Raw genomic sequence first — 21,525 nt, forward strand, 5'->3', positions numbered from 1 at the left:
TATAGTTTCCGTCTCAAATTCCGTCCCTAATAATCCATAATTTTGTAGGGAGTACCCTTACTAATTTAAGGAGTATGCAATAATTCAACCCTACCTTGCTAAAGTTGGCTTACATTAACTGATTATTATGTTCATAAGATGTTGTTTCATGATGTCTCGTGGATCACATTTTGTAAGGGTAATATAGTAATTACCTACTTACTACCTCTGTTTTAAAAATTCTTTACACTTATTATCTACACGAACCCCACCCCGGTGCAATGTTTGACTGTTAATATATCCGATTCTGCACGACAAAAAAATTATAAAAAGTTGATATCTATATTTATATTTTGAAACGAATCTAACAAGATATATCATGATAATTTTTTGATAAATATGATAGTGAGAATTTATGGTCAAAGTTTTAATTATTGGTCACATTTTTACAAAGCGTAAATACTAATGAAACGGAGGTAGTACATGTTCATAAGATGTTGTTTCATGGCTTCATGCCTAAACCGCTCGTTTGTATATGTGTAATATTTGTTATAAGGAAGCTCATGTATACAAAGTAGCGACAACTTTTGTGTAACTAAGACCGTCTTATCGGAAAGATCACTGCATTTTGATTGTTTAATTAATTCGTTTTATTTTTTTTAATAATGGGTTCTATATTGTTTAACTAATTAGTTTTATTGTTTAACTAATTAGTTTCATTTATTAACTTATTCGGAGTACTACCTCGTTTCATTAATTTCTTTACGCTTTGAAAAATTTGTCTAACAGTAAAAAACTTTGACCATAAATTCTGACTATAATATCTGTAAAAAATTATCATGAGATATCTAGCTTGTTAGATTCTTCTCAAAAAGTATTTTATAAATATTAACTTTTTATATTTTTTGTCAATACAGAATTGGATATATATATTAACTACCAAACATTATACTGAAATACAATCCGTGCAAATAGTAAGTGTAACAACTTATTGAAACGGATGTAGTATGATTCTGGCAGTATTATATTTGATCTGTTCTGATTATGGTCGTGCACGTACCCTCCTACCCCGCTACCCATGATGGGTAACGTCTGTTTCTGTCTGATATAATATGACAACAAGATGGTCTTTTGTATAAAACTGTCATATATAAAAGTTTGTAAAGTAGTTAATATTTCATATAAAACACTTGCTTAAGCTAGTGTATACTACTTACATATTTGCCTAATTTCCCCTCCTCTTTCACCCTTATCCCACCCCCAAAATGGGTTCTCTAACATTCACCCCTAACCTTCTTCAAGGCAAACTACTAAAACAACCTTCCCACAACCACCTCTCCCTTCATGCATGGAAGAACCTTAACCTTAACCTTAACCTTAGCAAAAGACGATTTCGTCCTCGTTCATCCAACTCCACCAAAACAATAACAACAACTCCGTTACCGGAATCATCACCACCACCACCACCATCGCCGCCGTCACCGGTGGAGGAATTCGAATCCATAGAAAGCGAGTTTCTTCGAGATCTAAAGCTAGACCTTCAAGAAGATTCTAGGCTTTTACGTGAAATATGGAAAGATATTCAAGGTCGTAATGATTGGGAGGGATTAATTGACCCAATGAATTCCCATCTCCGGCGAGAAATACTCCGGTACGGGGAGTTTGCTCAATCTTCTTATGATTCGTTTGACTTTGACCCTCATTCTAAGTATTGTGGGTCTTGTAAGTATGCAAAATCGGAGTTTTTTGAGAAGATGGATATGGCTCACTATGGGTATAGTATATGCCGGTATGTCTTGTTACCTACATATATAAAAAAAAAAAAAATTTTTTATACTTCATCTGTTTCATAAATATCGCACCATTTGGTTTTACACTGTTCACACTACGATTTTGATTATTTTTTGTGATTCATACGTAAGAAAATCTTAGTCATGTAAGGTCATTTTAGATTCGTTTCAACTAGAAGTGATCAAAATCCGGGCCAGGGCGGGCTTTATCACAAAAAACATGCACAACCACATAAATTTGGGGCGGGTTTTACGGGCCACGACGGGTTTTTTGGGCCGAGTTCGGGTTTTGGCCTAAAATGCATATTTTAGGCTACCCAACCTCACACTTTTTCGGGTCGGGCCAGCGGGTCGGGCTATAGTTGATCAGGTCTAGTATCGACATATATATTTTAAATATCAATTTCTTTTTTTTTATAATTTATACTTACACACAATTTGAGATATTAAAAGTCAAATTAACGTGTTAGAGTAGTAAAAGTCAACCATGCTTCATTTTCCAAAACACAATATCGTCATCGTTCATCCAACTCCACCACAATGATAACAACGACTCCGTTACCGAAAACTTCACCGGAGTCGCCATCATCATACTTTAGACTACCCCAAACACACACTTTTTCAAGTCGGGTAAGACCAGCAGGTCAGATTATAGCTGATCAGGTCTAAATTTCAAGCATGTTAATTAACATTGTTAATTATATCTTCTTCTCAATAACATGATTTTCTATAAATATCATGGATTAATTTCTTTCTAATCTAAACTTCTACACATGCAACAAAAACAGATACCTCTATGCAACATCAAACATCAACCTAGAAAAATTCTTCAGAAAATCATCAAGCATAAGAAGCATATGGAGCCCACATGCCAACTGGATGGGTTACGTGGCAGTCACTAGTGATAAAGAGGAAATCAAGAGACTTGGTCGCAGGGATATACTTATTGTGTGGCGGGGCACAGTTACGTACTTAGAGTGGATCCATGACCTTAAAAATATACTACGACCCGCCCATTTCAGAGATAACCCGCATGTTCAGATTGAATCCGGGTTTTATGATTTGTATACAACTAAGGAAGAAAATTGCAAGTTTTGCTCCTTTTCAGCTCGAGAGCAAGTCCTATCAGAGGTAATTAATATGATTTTTTTTTTATTATAAGTTAATAACTAACTTATACTTTTTAGTGTTATTTATTTTATTTTTATTTGAATTTTTTGTGTTTTACCACCTATAAACAAAAGTTCGAATTGTGATTTATCACCTAAAAATGTCAATTTTTTATTTTACTACCTAAAAAATAATAAATAAAAAATTATTTAACCACCTTTTATAGCAAATTAACGGAATCGTTATTGAACCCACTTTAACGGCTTGTATAGCATTTTCTTTATAAAATTCTACAACGTTTTCATGTTGTATAACATAAGTTTGTAGTTTGATTAATTTGGAGATTTGAAGTGCAAAAATGGGTGGTGAGAATTTAAGAATAGTAGTAGAAGAAAGTGAAAAATTGAATGAGAAGGAGGAATAAACTAAAGAAGAGAATCACATAAATTGGGTAAAGAATTGGGGGAAGCTTAATTTGTGAGCTCCAAAATATAAATTGTGTGAATAGTGTTCAAAATTCAATTATGTCATGTAAATAAGAACAGAGTAAGTATAAGTTTGTAATTTGATTAATTTGGAAATTTGAAGTGCAAAAATGGGTGGTGATAGATTGGTGAGAATTTAAGAATAGTAAAGAAGAGAATCACATAAATTGGGTAAAGAATTAGGGGGGAAGCTTCATTTGTGAGTTCCACATACAGTGTCATTAACTTTACCGTTAAAAGGTGGTAAAATAAACTCTTTTTTTTATTGTTTTTAAGTGGTAAAATAAAAGTTTAAGATATTTAGGTGGATGAACGCAAATTCAGATTTTTTTTTTCAGGTGGTAAATAAAAAAATCGTTTTTATTTTACCAATATATTTCCTCCATTCTTTTTTAAATGACACAATTGTACTTTTGGCACTATTCATATAATATACTTTGACCATCAATTGTGATTTATACTTAACAAAAAATATAGTCATGTGGGGTCTTGTTATAATCGTCTCATCCTATAGTTTTATAATATCAAATTTTTATAATTTTTAACCATTGATAATAAAAGATATTAATGGTTGAAATATTGCATTGGCAAACGTGACAAAAAAATTGTGTCATTTAATAAAGAATGGAGGAAGTATATAAGAGCATCTTTAATGGTAAGCTAATTGGTAAGTTGCTTTCATTTGCCACATCAGAATTTCAAGCTACTATTTTTTCATGTGTATTTTGCTCCAATGGTTAGCAAGTTGCTTGAGTTTTTAAACCATTTTTTTAAAATTTATTTTTATTACAATTCACATGTTTATCAAATAAACAAATTTTCTTTTCCGTTCTTTTTTTCCCCAAGCTAATTAGCTTTGTAGAGCTAATTTGCTTAACTTGGCTAATTGTTCATATGTACTCCAATGGTTGGCTAGTAGCTAGAAAATTTATGAAAATTGCAAGCTAGTCCCTATATGTAACCATTGGAGATGCTCTAACTTTACTAACTTCTTAAATTTCACCACCACTTAACGTGATTCTCAAACTAGGTAAAAAGACTGGTGGAGCGATTCAAAGACGAGGAACTCAGCATAACAATCACAGGACACAGCTTAGGGGGAGCCCTAGCTTTACTAAGTGCCTATGATATAGCCGAAATGAGGCTCAACATTGTTAAAAATGAGAAGAATAAAACCAAGAAAATACCACTCTCAATATTCTCCTTTGCAAGCCCTAGAGTTGGTAACCTAAAATTCAAAGAAAGATGTGATGAATTAGGACTTAAACAATTAAGAATCATAAACATTCATGATAAAGTCCCTACAATGCCTGGATTAATAGCAAATGAGAAGAACAAACTACAAAAGTATTTAGAGGAAAAGGTTCATTTTCCTTGGAGTTATGCCCATGTGGGGACCGAGTTTGCGCTGGATCATACGCGTTCGCCGTTCCTGAAGCCGCCCACGGACGTGAGTTGTGCGCACAATCTCGAGGCGCACTTGCATCTCGTGGACGGGTATCAGGGGAAGGGGAGGAAGTTCTGTCTGACGACTAAGAGGGATGTTGCACTTGTTAATAAGGATTCGAATTTTCTGAAGAGCGAGTATGGGGTCCCGCCGAAGTGGAGGCAAGATCTTAATAAGGGTATGGTGAGGAATGATGAGGGTCGGTGGGTGGTGCCTGATCGGGCTAGGGTCGAGCACCACCCGCCGGATACGGCTCATCATTTTGCTCTTGCTATGAAGTTTGCTCATGACCCGAGTTTTAACGTCTGAAGACTGGTAATGGGTGTACAACAAGCTAGGTGTATAGTTTGATGTTTGTGCTTGTAAGTTATTTTTACCGTTCCTATTCCATTCCAGAACAGTATGTACTAGTAAAATGTGGTTCTTGTCTTAAGGTTGTACGAAATATCCTAGGACCAGCCACCGAGTTCTCATCCTAGCCCGGTGGGTTATGCCTGACCGGGCTAGGGTCAAGCACCACCCACCTGATATGGCCCATCATTTTTCCCTTGCCATGAAGTTTGCTCATGATCCGAGTTTTAACGTCTAAAGACTGGTTAGGATCCTATAACAGAGTTTATAGTCTTTTATACACGCTATACTGTGCTCTTAAAATATGTGGTTTGTGGTTCTCATCCTTGGATTGTACGAAATATCCTAGGACCAGCTACTTAGTTCTCACTCTAGGGTTACGTTGTCAAATCACAAATGTCAAATGTCAAATGTCAAATGTCTATGTGTAGATTGTAGTGCGTTTGTGGGCATTGTTGAGTTGGGGGCCCTTATGTTGTAACGTCGTTAGCTTTGGAGCATTGCATATGTAAGTATGTGTAATAATGCAGAGATTCTTTAGCTTCCTAAGTTAGTTATACTTCGTATATAGAGGCCAAAAGTAGCACTTGATGTGTTGATGTGAACAATTTAACGCATGCATGTATAAAAGCTAGTATAATGAAAACGAGTGTGTAACAAAGTTATGTACGAAAGTATGCAACAATGGGTGGTGTTTGTTGTCAGTCTTATCGCCTTTTTTATTTAAGTATGTAAGAAGAACGCTTTTATTAAACCAACATTTTTTTCAAGTTAGTCAGTTCGGCTACATAGATCAACACTTGAGCACTTGCTGGTCACAAGTTAAGTGAATTTTCCATCAATTTGTATAATTATCTCACGCCTTGATAAGAGAAATTTATACGGAGTACAACGTTTTATTACCCTTAATGTAGACAAGGAACGTTGCACAGATGCACATTAAACATGGTACATCCAAAAAATTAACACAAACGCATGCACACACGCGCGGATCAAGTTATTTTTGTCATTTTTTTTAAAATTGTGTATCAACGCACCCTTCGTGTGCATAGAGGAGTAGAACTGATATGAGGGCAAGACCTTCCCTTTGTAAACCTTATAAGAGTTATGACTGTTGTGATTAAACCAAAATTAGAACAAATTTATCTGGATGATGAATAGATTGATTGATGAACACTTGTTGCGTTGTGGACACCCACTGTCCTAAAAGTCGATTCCGCGAAGTCCCAAGTCGCGATGCTCGAGGCCGGCCCGTCCCATCGCGCGCACGTGTCATGTGTCCACCCATACCACTCTCACACTTTCTTAAACAAGAGTTACACCCACCCATATGAAGAGTTTTTTCAATGTGGGACTCTCTTGTTTTTACACTCTTTTCTTTGTGTTTCCCAATGAGAACTTCCAACAATGACTTGTGACTACCTATTGCCTACTCGAAGAGCTTGAGTTCGAATCTCTCTTCCCTTTTGAATACTAACGCGCACGTTACTCAATCCGTATAAAAATATGGAGTATTATACTACTAGTATTATATACTCCCTTCGTCCCGGAATACTTGACATGTTTTCCTTATCGGGCCGTCCCTTAATACTTGACCTGTTTCTAAAAATGGAAATATTCTAACAATATTATATTATTTCTCACTCCACCCCTATTAACCCACCTACCCCCTACTCCATACAAAAAATAATTAAAAATTCAACCCCCTACTCTCCCCCAACCCCACCCCTTTACCCATTTCCCACTAACTACATTAAAATAATACCCCACTATCAACTACTACCTATTAAATTAAATAAGTCAATTCAAGTCCCTTAAACTCTGTGCCAGTTAAACCGGGTCGAGTATTCCGGGACAGAGGGAGTACTAATGTACGTACTCCATAATGATGATGACGATGTACGTACGTAGTCCATAATGATGATGATGTGTGCGAATAGACGTGTGCAATGTTTCTAAGAATTCTGAAAGTAACGAGCAATGAGCCAATATATAAGTAGTCAATTCGACATGAGTTGTATAATTTTGTCTCATATTTTGGTTGATTTACAACCTTCGAAAGTGGGGATGGATTTTTACTTTCCATATGTGATCATAGCTTGCTATTGTCATTTGTCATTTGTCATTTGTCCTTGCTACTACTTCTTCCATGCAATAATTTAATCAACCCATTTTCGTTACTTGGAATTTTTATCATCATAAAAAGGAAACATATTGTACTTGTATTTAGTTCCTTAGACAATCCATGATTCATGATATGCCTAAAGTTTGATACGAAAATTGAAGTTTGTGCACGACATTGCAAGTGATTAGATAAGACGAAAATAATAAAGGTCGTAACATGTGACCTTTAAACCTGTCACAATGATGACATGTCATGCTTATGTGTCATGATTTAAATTAGAATCTAAAATATTTAATTTATATATCCTATTATACATGTTTAAAATAAAGGCAGGAAAATCTTAATATTCTAATTTGTTTCTTTCTTTATATCGATTATCTTATTTATATATTTTCATAGTAAAAATATTATGATGACTCATAGCCTACGAGGCGCTTATATGTACCAATAAAACTCCGACACTTAAGATTGCGACAACTAAATGTTGTCGCAACTTGCGACCTTTATCATCACTAGATAAGATGAGTTATGCACTTAAACGGGGTACCTTTATACGTCCTCCGTTCTTATTTACATGATACAATTGAGTTTTGTACACTATTTCACAAACTTATTTGACTTCTTTTTGTGATTTATACTTAAGAAAAAACATAATCGTGTGGGGTCTTATTAGATTCAGCTCAATAAATATTTTTTAAATATCAATTTTTTATAATTTTTTCTTAATAATTACCCATAATTGAAGATATTAATGTTTAAAACCGTGCATTGTCAAACGTGTCTAAATAATCGTGTCATCTAAAAAAGAGCGGAGAAAGTAATATTTACAATCTATTATTGATCACTTATATACTTCGTATACAATACGAAGTACTTTTCCTAATTACCATGTACCAAACTGTCCGTAAGAGCAAGATATGATTCATATGAACATGTTTGACATAAAACATGTGGTGTATTGTTTTTTTTTTTTGGTGCAAATGAGCCACAAGGGCGGAAATGAGAATCGATCCCAAGATCACCTGAAACCGGGATGAAAGCTCTAACCAACTGAGCTCTCCATCACTCTCAACATGTGGTGTATTGTGTATATGCTCAACTGCTCATCCAGTCATCCCTCTCCCAACTTAGTTATACAAGAGAACGAGTTTTTGTACACACTCTCCTTCGAGCATTCTCTCACATGTATTTACAGCTAGGGGTGTAAATTGGATGGGCTGGATTAGAATTTGCCAAGTCCAAATCCAATCCACAAAATCTTGGACTTTGATATCTGAGTTCGAGTCCAATCCAAACTTTTTTCGAGTCCGATTCAATCCGATCCATAAAAAAAATCTTGAGTCCGAATCCAGTCCAATCCGATCCGAATTTTTTTGGAAAAAATAAACTTTATTTTTATTTATTTTAAAAAGAGTTAAAATCAAATGGTTCGAACATATATGCAAATAATGCTGTTACCAGCTAACTTTTGACACACAAAATAAAATATACGAGTATTAAATATTTAGATGAAATGCTTAACACCTATAACTACAAGTCACTCTTCCATAAAAGGAAAATAAATACTCGATAGCTTTTAAGAAACATATATAATTGAAAATAACAATATGTCTTACACATCTAAATACTTATGCAAAAGATGTTCCAGTTCTTAAAAAAATAAAAGTTTAAAATATATTTAAGCTCAATAATCAACCATCGCATCCGACAAGAGAAAGCGAAAGAGAAAGAGGTTAATATAATATACGCCCCTATTTACAGCCAGCTTTGTAGGTCAGACTCAAGAAGTTAGTGGCCAACAGTGGGGGTTTGATCTCGTGAGTCGTGACCTTGAGGTTATGAGGTCAAATTTTAACCACCAGGCTAAGTCTTGCTTTCGATCATGTGTTATTACATTTGTGTTAATTTTAAGTAGCATTGTACAAAAGATTCTCAACCTAAAATACAGAGACGGAGCCAGGATTTCAAAGTTGAGGTGTTGTTAATCTGGCAAGAATAACAAGTTTCTATAATTTTTGATTTTATTAGGGTGTCGATAAACAACTCATGATCCAATATAGTTTCGCCAATGCCTACTTATTACGGAGTATTTCATTTTTAGCTTGTTCGAAACATGAGGTAAGTCATGAACTGACTAAGCCTCTTGTTTAATTTTTTTTTTTCCTCTTTTGGCCCAAAATACACCACACTTCTAGCCTTTTTATATTGGGTTGGCCAAGGGCTCTATCCAACTCCATGGCCCATAATAAGCCCACCAATCAAAACGCCCTTGGGCTTATAGTGGTTTTAAAAAAAAAAAAAAATTAGTGGGCTTATGGTGGGTTGATGTGTAACAGATGTGCTCATGTGCTATATACGAAGTACTACTAAATATGGACCATATGTACTTGTAGTTTATTTTATGAGTAGTCTTCCCATTCTTTGTCCAACACTCGTAAAAAGTTCGATGATCTAAAACTTGGTTTGACGAATAAAATTCCAATAGGTCGTCTTTTATATAAGTTTGCCTTATTTTATTTGGAAAATTATTAAGAATTAGTTTCCAAATATGCATATGCATTACCTCGTGTACGATTACAGTTGAATAGTTGATCACTTTACAGGGCCGTCATAAACATTTTAGGGGCCCTGTGCTATTAGTATAACATTTGCATGCACTTTTTAAAAAAATAAAACAATATACTAACAAAATAATATTAAAGCAAGTTTGGTAAAGTCAATAACGAATAATAAACCTACTAGTTGTTAAATATAAATAAGAGATTTTAAAAAAAAGAGACATTTTTTAGGGTAGGTGCTCGTCGAACATCTGATCTCCTTGCAAAACATACTTATCTTCCTTTCTCCTACCAACTCAGCTATCTTCATTTCGCCGAATAAATATGTGCTGCATTATATATATATATTTAGGTTTTCAGATTTTGGGGACCCAAAATGTTGGGGCCCTGTACTGTTGGGCTGGATGCACAGCCCAATAGTCGGCCATGTCACTATATTAGCACACTACACCGTAGTTACTTTCAAAAAAATGTTATAAATTAGTAGATCATTCTTGTTTCTATTTTTCTTTTCTTTTGGAGGTGATGAACCGTGAACTTATTTGTTAGAATCAAACTTATTTGAACAGAAATTTGTTTATACAAAGGTAATACTATGTACAAAGTATATATACTAGGTGCAATATGTAGAAAATGATCTAAATTGAGGAACTAGTACACTTAAACATTATGTTATGAACAAGTTAGTGTTTTACAAATTAATTATATAAGTTAAACAATGAAATCAATTAGTTAAGCACTGATATTAATTCGTTAAGCACTGAAAACAATTAGTTAAACAATGAAACTAATTAGTTAAGCAATTGAACCAGTTAGTTAAATAATTTAATTGATTTTTCTGATAAAAAAAACAGAAGAATTGAAGAAGTTGCAGTATTTGGAAGTTGGTAAACATGTCGGCTCATAAGTCATAACCCACGGGTGGACCAAATCTTGTGGGACCCACCTCAAACTGCCCATGTCATCCACGTCATCTTTGGTCATTAAATTATTGTAATTCTCCGAATCTCCGGCAGTTTTGTTCGATGCTTTTCCGTACGTTTCACGCGCCAATTGGATCTTTGCCTCTCTAATTTGCACTTCTTGTTGGCCAACTTTCTACTTGATCTATGTTTTTAATCTTTTATGCAAGATTGTAAGGTGTAATATGGAGTAACATACATGGTAAATATGTACATTTGATTGTGATTTTATAGTAAGGTGTACAATGTGCACGGTAAACTGGTATATTTGGTTGTAATTTTACAACACCTAATTTCCGCTTGTACGATGAAAATAATTTGACTTTCGCATTTCCGTCATGATCATTAATACTTTTACTATTATATTGAAAAACTTTGATAAAATTACGCGGAGTACTATGTAGTATGTACATTATAATGAATCTAATAAGAGATGGTTTATAATGTTTTGATATTTATTTTGGTGAAATTTAAGATCAAGAATTTACAAGTTTAGGATGAAAGACAATCACGCATGTTGTAACAACGAGCAACCAAATAAGCAAGGGTATTGCCATGTTCCCGTGACCCAAACATGTCTACTACCCAAGCCTAAAGATAGAGTAAAGTTCCTTAATGTATTTTATTTGTATGCGTTGGACTAAAAACTCATGTTTATTACTAAAAACTCTAGAAGTATGACATAAAGTTAGATAACTCTTGTTACACCTTATTTCAGTATACTTCAATTCATTACTATCGTTTAATGATTTCATTATCATTCAAGCAGTGAAAAAGGAAAGATCAAAACAATAAAAGGGAATATCATACGTATGATTGAGAATAAATTTTTATACTATATTTTCTTAACAGTACGACGAGACTAGATAATTCTAACAGGTTAAACGATTAAAAGCACAGATACACAACTTTGAACTGCTAGTTAGACAAAATAGATGAAAAGATGAGCTAACTAGTACTAAAAGTAACAATTAAAATTTCCTAAACAAGTAATGAGTGTCTTACCTAATAACACACCAAATTAAGAGAAACTTTAACTAAAAGCTTTTAAACCCCCCACAAAAACAGTTGGCGCGTCAATCACACGACTAAACAACTCAAGTGGTACTCACTTTGGCCATCCCCGTTAAAAAGGAGTTGAAAAATTAGACCTAAAACAAAACCAACAAAAAGCACTTTCGTTTTCTCACCAAAAATTCAAAAAAAACAGGGAAAGAAAACTCAACAATGGCGATCGCCGCCATGTCATTTTCTCTCTCCTCCTCTTCTCCGTCCAACCTCAGCCTTCACCACCGCCGCAGTCTCTCTCCTCCACTCCTTCCTCCTCCTCTAACAATCTCTTCCGCCACCAAGCCACTCACTCCTCTCTCCATCTCCTCCAACCTCCTCCGTCGTTCTCCCTCACACATTCGCCGACACATCCCAATTGGTTACTCCGATGGTGACTCCGGTGAAGGAGGAAACTTCGGTGGCAGCGGTGGAGGTGGCGGCGGGGAAGGAGGAGGTGATCACGGCGGTAATGATAATGATGATAATAAAAATAAGAAGGATGCATTTATGATTTTATCGGAGATCGGAAGGTCGGTTGATAGTTTGCCGAAAGATTTGGCTGGTGCGATTGAAGAAGGGAGGATTCCGGTGGAGATTGTGAGGAAGTATTTAGAGCTCGAGAAATCGGCGTTTATGCGGTGGTTGCTTCAATTTGAAGGGTTTAGGGAAAGATTATTGGCTGATGATCTGTTTTTAGCTAAAGTTGGCATGGAATGTGGTGTTGGTGTCTTCACTAAGGTTTGTTCTTTCCTAATTTGAAAATTTCTTCACTTATTCTTAATTTATCCTATATTTGTCAATTAAAATTACAGTATTATTTTTATAATTTTATCTTTTTGATCTTTTTAGTTGTTGATTAGTAGTAAATTGATGACATTGTGCTAAATTTTGTCTGAAATTTTATTAGGATTGTTAGAAATGGGATTGTGATCATTATGTAATGTTGAGTGTTATTGCACTAATGAAGTAATTAGTTTGTTAATGGACATTCTTAGTTGTTTCTCGCGGTTGTTGAGATTGTTCTTGTACATTTGAGTTGAATGAGTTGAATGTTGGGGGAATATGTTCATTTAGAAAGTTGGAATTTACTTTTGGGAGTGTGGAATCATACCTTTTTTGAGTGTGTGGGGAGGTATACTTTTTTTAGTGTGCTAGTATCTTTTTGTGGGAATATATTCATTTAGAGCTTGAAAATTACGAATTTGTACATTTTTGGGTGCATAAGTAGGTTCTTTAGGTATCTAGATATGGTAGGATGAGGTCAAGTGCACTACTTTTTTAGGTGGTGTGTGTGGATTAGTGATTCGGGGAAAGCAAGGACTATGCACAAGGAGGGAATTTAGGTAGAATGAGATCAAGCACAGTTCTTTTTGTTAGATGGTGTCAGTGAAATAGTGATTCGTGGAAAGCGTGGACTATGCACAAGGAGGTGCTTTAGGTATCTGGATATGGTAGGATCAGATCAAGCGCAGTTCTTTTTTTAGGTGGTGTATGTGGATTAGTGATGACTGGAAAGCGAGGACTATATCAGTGCCGTAAGAACGTATCTTTTATGTTTGAGTCAATAGGCCAATAGGGGTGATCACTTTAAGGAGAAAGCGGCTTGAGTTCTTGAGATTAGTAATCACTGTAATGTCTGGTACTCTGGTGATATGGATGCCATTACACTGTTGCAACATGGGGTAAATGGTGAATATGTAAAATTTTAGTTATTTGCTACTTGTCATTGGACCCCAGCCGGAGTCTGATATTCTCTTTTACTCCCACCAAGAGTTCTGACAAAAACAGAGGATTTCTATGTTTAACCAGTTAAGATGAATGGAAGATTGTTGTTGGTTTATTGGAAACTTGGAAGTTTATGTGCTAATTGGTTAATGTAAGATGTTTGACAACAGATTTTTTTTGTTAACAGGACTATATTAAAATTGATATACATATGTTATTTTTACAAAAAGATCCAATTTTTTTAAAGTTTATGGTCAAGCTAGTTTAACCACCAAAGTTACACGAGGCTCATAAATTTGGGACGGGGTGGTAATTTTGGAAGGGTTTGAGACTTTGAGGTATTGTATTATAGCTCCCAAGTATTGGGATTGCTGTATGAGGAGGGCAATCCTATATTAAAGAAAGACTGAGAAAGATGGGATGATGTATTGCGCTTGAGGTAAAGCGACTAGTAAGATTTGCCTTAAAAAGTAACTAGTATAAAAAGGACTACTACAAATAATATCCTTACTTTTTGGTGATGTTGGCTACCAATTCAATATCAGAAGAACTGTAGGATGCTTGCATCGAGGGATAATAATTGTGTGTCTAATCATCAAGCTCCTTGCCACCTTGGCACTTTTTTGTCTATTTTGATATGTCAACTTTAGTATCTTGTATTATCATCTTGTGGTGTTCAAGAACTGCTACAAGCCTACAAGTACTCTGTGAGTGAAAAAGAGTTCACTGTTCAAGTATTAGACATGATGCTTTTTGCCAATTATCACTCAAGTTTCCTAGTACAAGTGTGTGAGATGTACTGCCTGATTCCTTTTCACCATTGTGTTACTATCACTATCACTATCGCTTCTATGTATATGAGGTTCAAACTATCTTCTACATCTTCCATTCGAGGATCCAATTCCCCGTATTAGCCTTCCTATTTGGCAATTCTTTTGGTTATAACCATGTAAAATGAACTTTTTTTTAATCGAAAAGTTCTCTTTTACATTTGCTCATCGACCGTCTTGGGTATGGTTAAATATATCCCCATCTTCCTATATAATGACAGCTAAAGGATTTCATTGGATGAGTTTTTTGTGTGGTTGTCAAGTAGTCATACAGGTGTAGTCCTAGTAGTGCAATACTTTATTATCTGTATACTAGTTTTCCTTAAGAAAGTTCTTCTCGATTCTCATGTATGTACTTACGTGGTTGTAAAGTTCTCATAAGTGTATTTTGATTCTGAATTAAATAAGTAGTACTTATGTCCTGCTTTTATCACAGTAAATGGTGCTTGATTTTTCTTTCCTAGTATAATTTTTGATCTGGTACTATGTAACGAGGTCACTCTTAGTTTTTAGATGCTTCCTGGTTTCTGCAATCTTGTTTCTTGTTACGCCTGCACTTAACTCTTCATCTTCTTCCTTGACTTTTTTTTCTTCTAGTCCCATGTGTTCTCATGTGACATATTTGAACAATCAATAGTTGTTGATTGACATGATTTTTAGTGATGATATTTAGTGATTTCTTGTGGTTCAGACTGCTGCAGAATACGAGAAGAGAAAGGAGAATTTCTTCAACGAATTGGAAGTTGTTTTTGCTGATGTGGTATGTTATTCTGCCATTATGTTACAGTTGATTACATTCACCGTTGCTTTGCCACTTGCCATTCCGGTCAATGGTTTGATTTTATGTATCATGCTCATACCTATAGTTTCATACTTCTTTAGTTTCTCATGTGATTACCTGATAGTATATTTAGGGAATAGGACATTTAATTGGGATGCCTTGACTTTTTCAGTTTGTGTCTATGGATGGAATTGTAGAATTTTCCTTATATGAAGTGATCCTACTAATTTATTAGTCTCACCGCCAAGTCAAGCTCATATGGAATTCCGTACTCTCTGATGTCAAACATTGGAATTACATTTACCTTTGGGAACAACTAATCAGGTTATTTACCAGGTTGAATTAAGGAGATTTCTTGCTATACCAGTTGTCACTTGTCAGTCACTAAAGTACCATATGTTTAGTTAATTTTATTTGTATATTTAATTAGCTAGGCTGGTAATGAGTGCCCCTTTCCCTACCAATTGATGTGCCAAGGCTCGGTTATAGTCAACATAAGTTATAAATGCTAGATGAACTCTCACGGACCATTTGATAGCCGGTAATAAACAGTGGAAATGAGAATAAATATAAGTGTTATTTGGCAAGAAAAATAACATCATAATGTCCATGGTAATGAAATTTTATCTCAAACTTGGTGTTTTTTTCCATAAATTTGCATTTCAACCCAATACCACCCCCCAAATGATAATGGGTGGTAATATAAATTAATGAAGAAAATGAGATAATTTTGAATGAACTAGCATTACCACGGGAATGAATATTGATTTTCCTTATAAATTTACATACAAATTCATTCCTATTGACACCATTTATGTCTGGCTACCAAACGAGCCGTCAGTTCTTTGTCAAATAGTGGAATTAGTGGTTAGTTATTTGCATACTCATGGACTCTTAGTTTTTTACTTTGCATGCAAGAATGTTATTGGTACTAGTTTTTTATATCTTTTTTGATTTTATGAAAGGTTATGGCGGTCATTGCGGATTTCATGCTTGTCTATCTCCCTGCTCCAACCGTTGCCCTCAGACAACCTCTTGCAATGAATGCTGGAGCTATTACGAAGTTTTTCCACAACTGTCCTGATAATGCTTTCCAGGTCTTTAATCAGAGCAAACCAATTGTGATGATTTATTTTTCTACGCGTTAGATTTGGTGTATGCTTTGTTTACAAGCCCTAATTCTCATATTAACCCTCTGTTTCCAGATTGGTCTCGGTGGTAATTCATACTCATTGATGCAAAGGATGGGGGCTATTGTGGTAAGTAACACTGGTTTGGGTTTCATGGATTTTCCTGTCTTACTTTTAACTTTTCAAGCATTGGATTACGTTGAAGAAAGAGTTTCATGTTGAAGCTATATTTGATACACTTTTAATGTATCTCCTTCTACAGCGAAATGGGGCAAAGCTTTTTGCTGTCGGCACTACATCCTCATTGGTATGTTAATTGATTTTTTTTTTGTTTTTCTGCTAATTTTGACAAACCTAGCAAGTTGTATAACTTCGGAAATATTGTTCAGCTCTCAAGATTCAGTAATACACATACAAAACATTGGTAACTTGAGATTATTTTCTAATAAATACAGGCTACAACATCATATTAGGAAGTATGGGACTTGAGCTATGCTTAATCATTGATATCTAAGCTTTTGTGAGACCATTCAAACTTTTCATTTTACTTAATTCATTGTATAAAACTGCATTTTCCCCTGATCTTTTCATAAAGCATGTTGTTTCTTCATTGGTATGTTATTAATTTTTTTTCTGCTTATTTTGACAAACCTAGCAAGTTCTATAACTTCAGAAATATTGCTCGGCTCTCAAAATTGACCAATATAATTTAAATCATTGGTAACTTGAGATTCTTTTCAAGTAAACACGAGCCTCAACATCATAGTAGGAAGTATCGGACTTGAGCTATGCTTAACTATTGATATCTAAGCTTTTGTGTTCACCATTGAATCTTTTCATTGTACATTTTTCAATGTATAAGACTGCAATTTTCCCTAATCTTTACTTTTATGCCCTTTCTTCATAAAGCATGTTGTTTTTTTTGTCTATAATGTATGATGAATTGATGATGCATATTGTATGCTTTCTTGTAAATCCTCTCCCACACCTCGGCATGTTATTGATCAGAATAGGGAACACCCCGGTGAATTTTATCGTTCTTTAAGAGATCACTGAACGTCTGAAGTTAAAAGCATATAAACATGATGAGTTTAATTTTTGCAGGTTGGTACAACCATAACTAATGCTGTGATCAACGCACGTAAAGCTGTTGACAAGTCAGGTGGTGAAGAAGTCGAAAATGTTCCTATTCTATCCACTAGTGTGGGTTATGGTGTGTATATGGCAGTTTCAAGCAACCTTAGGTACGTTCACGTATTAGTTTGAAAATATTTCATGATTTTTCCATGTCTATAGTTAAATTGCTGTGAAATTGTTTTTGTCTGTCTACATTCTACACTTGTACTATGCAATTGAATTTCCTATTCCATATTCTGATGCCGTCAATTGGTGCAATGACTATATGAACTCGTCCTCATGTATGACATGGCGGAGACGTGGAGTATACATGACTACTCCCTTTGGGATCCCTCCCTTATGATTTTTATTCTTTGCTTTTCGGGTTGTCCCTAAAATATTTACACATCCATTCCAATTTTTCTTCTTCCGTCTCCATTACGATAACTCATTTTCTTCGTCTATTATAGCATTTTATCTTGCCTTTTTCTTTTTTTTCCTCACTCTACACGCTACCATCTTTTAATCGTGACTTGACAACTATTCTTAGGCCCTGTTCTTTTGAGTTCATCTTTTGAGCTGAACTGAAAAATGAAATGAAATGAACTGAACTGAACTGAATGCTCCTGAAGATTTCATCCCAAACTTTGGGGTCCAAAAGGCCCAGTGGTTCTTCCAAGTTCCAACTGTGCCGAACACACTGTTAATAGTTGCAGGGTTTGTTTAGTGTGATGCTATGAATCCATACTAGACCAATACACATTGTTGATTTCGCGAATGGATATTTTATTGTGTAGTTTTAGCAGTTTCTATTTAATGATCATGTATTCATGTATGCGGTTCGCACAAATACAAATAGATTTATCTGTTGAGATTTGTTTTTTAATCGACTGTTACTGATGTTTCTTATACACAGATATCAATTTTTGGCTGGTATAGTTGAACAACGGATACTGGAACCTATGTTTCACAACCAGAAACTTGTGTTAAGTGCTCTTTGCTTTGCTGTACGGACAGGCAACACATTCTTGGGTTCATTATTGTAAGTGTATTTTATGCTTTCATGAACCTTTTTTTTTTGTTTAAATCCTCTCCTCTCCACTTTACATAATGACATAAGTAAAGATGGCCATGGGCCCGGCCGGCTCGGGCTTCGGGCCATGCTGAAAAGTTCACAATATGGCCCAGGCCCACGGGCTGCCGTGTTGGGCGAGTCGGGCCGTCATGACTAAGACTAATTTTACTAAATTTAGCATGCTTTGTCTTGCCGTGCTTTGACGTGCTTTTTCTAAAAAAAAGTGGCCCAAGCCCGGCCCATGACATTGTGCTCGGACTGGGTTGGGCTTTTTTCGTGTCGAGATGGGCCTCGGGCTAGCCCGGGCCACGACCATCTTTGTGACAAAACTGCTCCATATATTTCTCATCTTGGCTTTCCAGGGATGAAAGTTCAAAACATGGTCCAGGCCACGGGCCGTCGTGCCTAAGACTGATTTTACTAAATTTAGCGTGCTTTGTCGTGCCGGGTCGAGTCATGACGTGCCTTGTCGTGCTTTTTTCAAAAAAAAGCGGCCCAGATCCGGCCCACAACTATGTGCTCGTGCCGGGTCGGGTTGGGCCTCGGACCCGCGGTCATCTTTACTTGACATAACTGCTCCATATATATATCTCATCTTGGCTTTCCCGGCTGCCTCACTCTCTGCATTGTTTTTACTGTATCTGTTAGGTGGGTGGACTATGCACGCTTGATCGGTATCCAGAAAGATCACGACAAAAAGCATGCTTCGGATTAAATCTGCTTTGTTTTGCCATCAAATAGAACGTAGAGCAACTGATTTTTCATACAGGAGGACGTTTAGGGGAACAGAGCCATTTTCGTTTCTCTTTTTTACCTGTATTTTTCCACATCAATGTACTGAAAATGAGTAGTTGCACTGTTGTGGACTTGCTGTTACATTTTTCAGTTTTTTGGGACTTGATTAATTTTATTGCAGTTGCTAGCTTGTGACATAAACTATCCGTAAAATACATAAATATATGTTGTGATCGTAATTCCTTAATCAGGTCCATTTTCGGTTCGGACTGAATGCACTTCAAATTATTGTAATCTCTTCAATATATTCGCGAGCAAGATAAAGATTTGTACTTAGATGAGCACAATTTTATTTGTTGCGTATTGAAGATTCTTACGGCTTTTTTTAATTTGCTAATATTTTTCGTCATTTATGAAATTCACGATAACTTGTTACTTTCGTTCGTTAGTAGTTCTTGGCTCAATTATCATGTACTTTCGCTCGTTAATAGTTCTTGGCTCAATTATCATGGATACAAACACAATAAACTTGTTACTTTCGTTCATAGTTCTTGACACAATAATTATGGATTAATAATCTAAGTAAGAAGAATAAAGCGTCACCGATTCAATGGTGAGCAATGGTCAGAATTATACACGTGTCAGGATCAATTGTTTTTCTGTTGTGTATTGCTTGCAACGCGTAAAAAAAAATGAACTTTGACTCAGGATAGATGTGTGATTATCATAATTTAGCATGTTCAAAGTCGTTGAAGTGTAATTTTAGGTCTGAATTTCTTATGTATTTCCATATTAGTGTGATATTGACAGGCAGAGAAGAATTACCGAGATCAAATTTCAGATATACACCAGGGCTTCATCCGAAGACAATAAAATATATCCATGTCTAAATACTCAATTTTCATGAAATTCCAAAACTTCAGACGCATGCGGAAATTTAATATACTCGAAAATATTACATTATTACGTTGTGTGAGGACTTAGCTCTACAAATACACCTAGGTAGAACTTTTGTGTTTCTACATCTAACAACATATGCACACTTCACTGTTTATATATACTCGCTAGTAATGTTTTGTTTCTCGAATAAACTTGCTAGAGTCTTCTAACATTCTATTTACATTAAAATTGACACATCATCCACTACTAGAATGCTATTTGTTTATTCACCAACATTAAAATACTCTAGCACGTTCTTTTCACACACACAAACAAAAAAAAAAAACTCTAGCGCGTTCTAACACCTTTGTCATTCTTCGATATCAAATATCAGAGCATGCATGTATCTAAATCTTTCCACAATTTTTTAAGATCTTTCTAAACATATTATTCTCAATTTTCTAAAATTATTCCGACGATGATTTTTTTTTTTTTAACGTAGGCTTAAATTTACATAGGCCAACGAGGTATATTACGGTGGATGTTAAGTAACACTTTCATTTTTGTACAACTATTTTCTATGAGATCAACTCTAAGTTTTCATTAGTATCTAATCTGTTTTTTTAAAACGGTAAAGGTTATTTCAATTAGGAAAAAGGATTAGGAGGTAACCAGTAATTTAATTCGTAATTTTGATTTATAGCGTAAAGAATATGAATGTTAGAGGACATATGATGTAAACGAGACTGAATCATATGAATATCATCTCAAGCGAATGATTGTAATAACGATTAGGTCTCGTGCATGCACGGATATTCTAAAAATATTTAACTAAAATATTTCTCTCCCTAAAGTTAATGTATACGAAGTAATTAATAAATCTTGAACAACTCAAAAATATTCGCTATACTAATATTCTGATTATCCTATTTTTTTTCATTTATTTGGGACTTGATTAATTTTATTGCAGTTGTGAGCTTGTGACATAAACCATCAGTAAAATACATAAATGGATGTTGTGACCGTAATTCCTTAGTCCTGTCTAAAGATGGCCGTGGGCCGATCCGCCTAGGCACACTCTCTGTCGGGCCGGGCCAAAAAGTTCAAAACAGGGATCATGCCCGGCCTAAGGCTCACGGGTCGTCGTGTCTAAGCCTATTTTTTACTAAATTTAGCATGTTTTGTCGTGATGGGTCGAGTCGTGCCGTACCTTACTGTGTTTTTTCCAAAAAATGTAGCCCAAACCTGGCCCACGACTTTGTGCTCGTTCCCGTGCCATGTTGGGCTTTTTTCAAGCCGGGTCAGATCGGGCCTCGGGATGGCCCAGCCCACAGCCATCTTTTACTCCGGTCCATTTCCGATCCATCTGAATTGTGCACACTCCCTGTTGTAATCTC

General features: G+C 35.4%; 2 protein-coding genes across 2 annotated transcripts; both read left to right on the plus strand.

Moving 5' to 3' along the window:
• Positions 1 to 1,167: 1,167 nt before the first annotated feature.
• On the plus strand, positions 1,168 to 5,866 carry LOC110801244 (phospholipase A1-Igamma3, chloroplastic). The gene is made up of 3 exons (XM_022006587.2): positions 1,168 to 1,768; positions 2,558 to 2,900; positions 4,395 to 5,866. Exons 1-3 carry the CDS (start codon positions 1,245 to 1,247, stop codon positions 5,118 to 5,120), a joined length of 1,593 nt encoding a protein of 530 aa, XP_021862279.2. The 5' UTR covers positions 1,168 to 1,244; the 3' UTR covers positions 5,121 to 5,866.
• A 6,024-nt stretch (positions 5,867 to 11,890) lies between these two features.
• On the plus strand, positions 11,891 to 19,543 carry LOC110801236 (protein RETICULATA-RELATED 4, chloroplastic). Its single transcript, XM_022006578.2, has 8 exons — positions 11,891 to 12,595; positions 15,104 to 15,172; positions 16,159 to 16,290; positions 16,399 to 16,452; positions 16,586 to 16,630; positions 17,428 to 17,567; positions 18,356 to 18,481; positions 19,163 to 19,543. The coding sequence occupies exons 1-8, from the start codon at positions 12,035 to 12,037 to the stop codon at positions 19,227 to 19,229; spliced, it is 1,194 nt and encodes a 397-aa protein (XP_021862270.2). The 5' UTR covers positions 11,891 to 12,034; the 3' UTR covers positions 19,230 to 19,543.
• Positions 19,544 to 21,525: the final 1,982 nt, after the last annotated feature.

The sequence above is a fragment of the Spinacia oleracea genome, chromosome 4, assembly GCF_020520425.1.
Source record: "Spinacia oleracea cultivar Varoflay chromosome 4, BTI_SOV_V1, whole genome shotgun sequence".
In the NCBI taxonomy this organism is placed as follows: Eukaryota; Viridiplantae; Streptophyta; class Magnoliopsida; order Caryophyllales; family Amaranthaceae; genus Spinacia; species Spinacia oleracea.

What these genes read in the sequence shown, in the direction of transcription:
- LOC110801244 (XM_022006587.2), top strand. Translation starts at nt 1,245, where the DNA reads ATGGGTTCTCTAACATTCACCCCTAACCTTCTTCAAGGCAAACTACTA. An exon ending in TATGGGTATAGTATATGCCG is followed by an intron (nt 1,769 to 2,557) that starts GTATGTCTTGTT and finishes CAACAAAAACAG; the next exon opens with ATACCTCTATGCAACATCAA. An exon ending in GAGAGCAAGTCCTATCAGAG is followed by an intron (nt 2,901 to 4,394) that starts GTAATTAATATG and finishes TTCTCAAACTAG; the next exon opens with GTAAAAAGACTGGTGGAGCG.
- LOC110801236 (XM_022006578.2), top strand. Translation starts at nt 12,035, where the DNA reads ATGGCGATCGCCGCCATGTCATTTTCTCTCTCCTCCTCTTCTCCGTCC. An exon ending in AAAGGATGGGGGCTATTGTG is followed by an intron (nt 16,453 to 16,585) that starts GTAAGTAACACT and finishes CTCCTTCTACAG; the next exon opens with CGAAATGGGGCAAAGCTTTT. An exon ending in ACATTCTTGGGTTCATTATT is followed by an intron (nt 18,482 to 19,162) that starts GTAAGTGTATTT and finishes TGTATCTGTTAG; the next exon opens with GTGGGTGGACTATGCACGCT.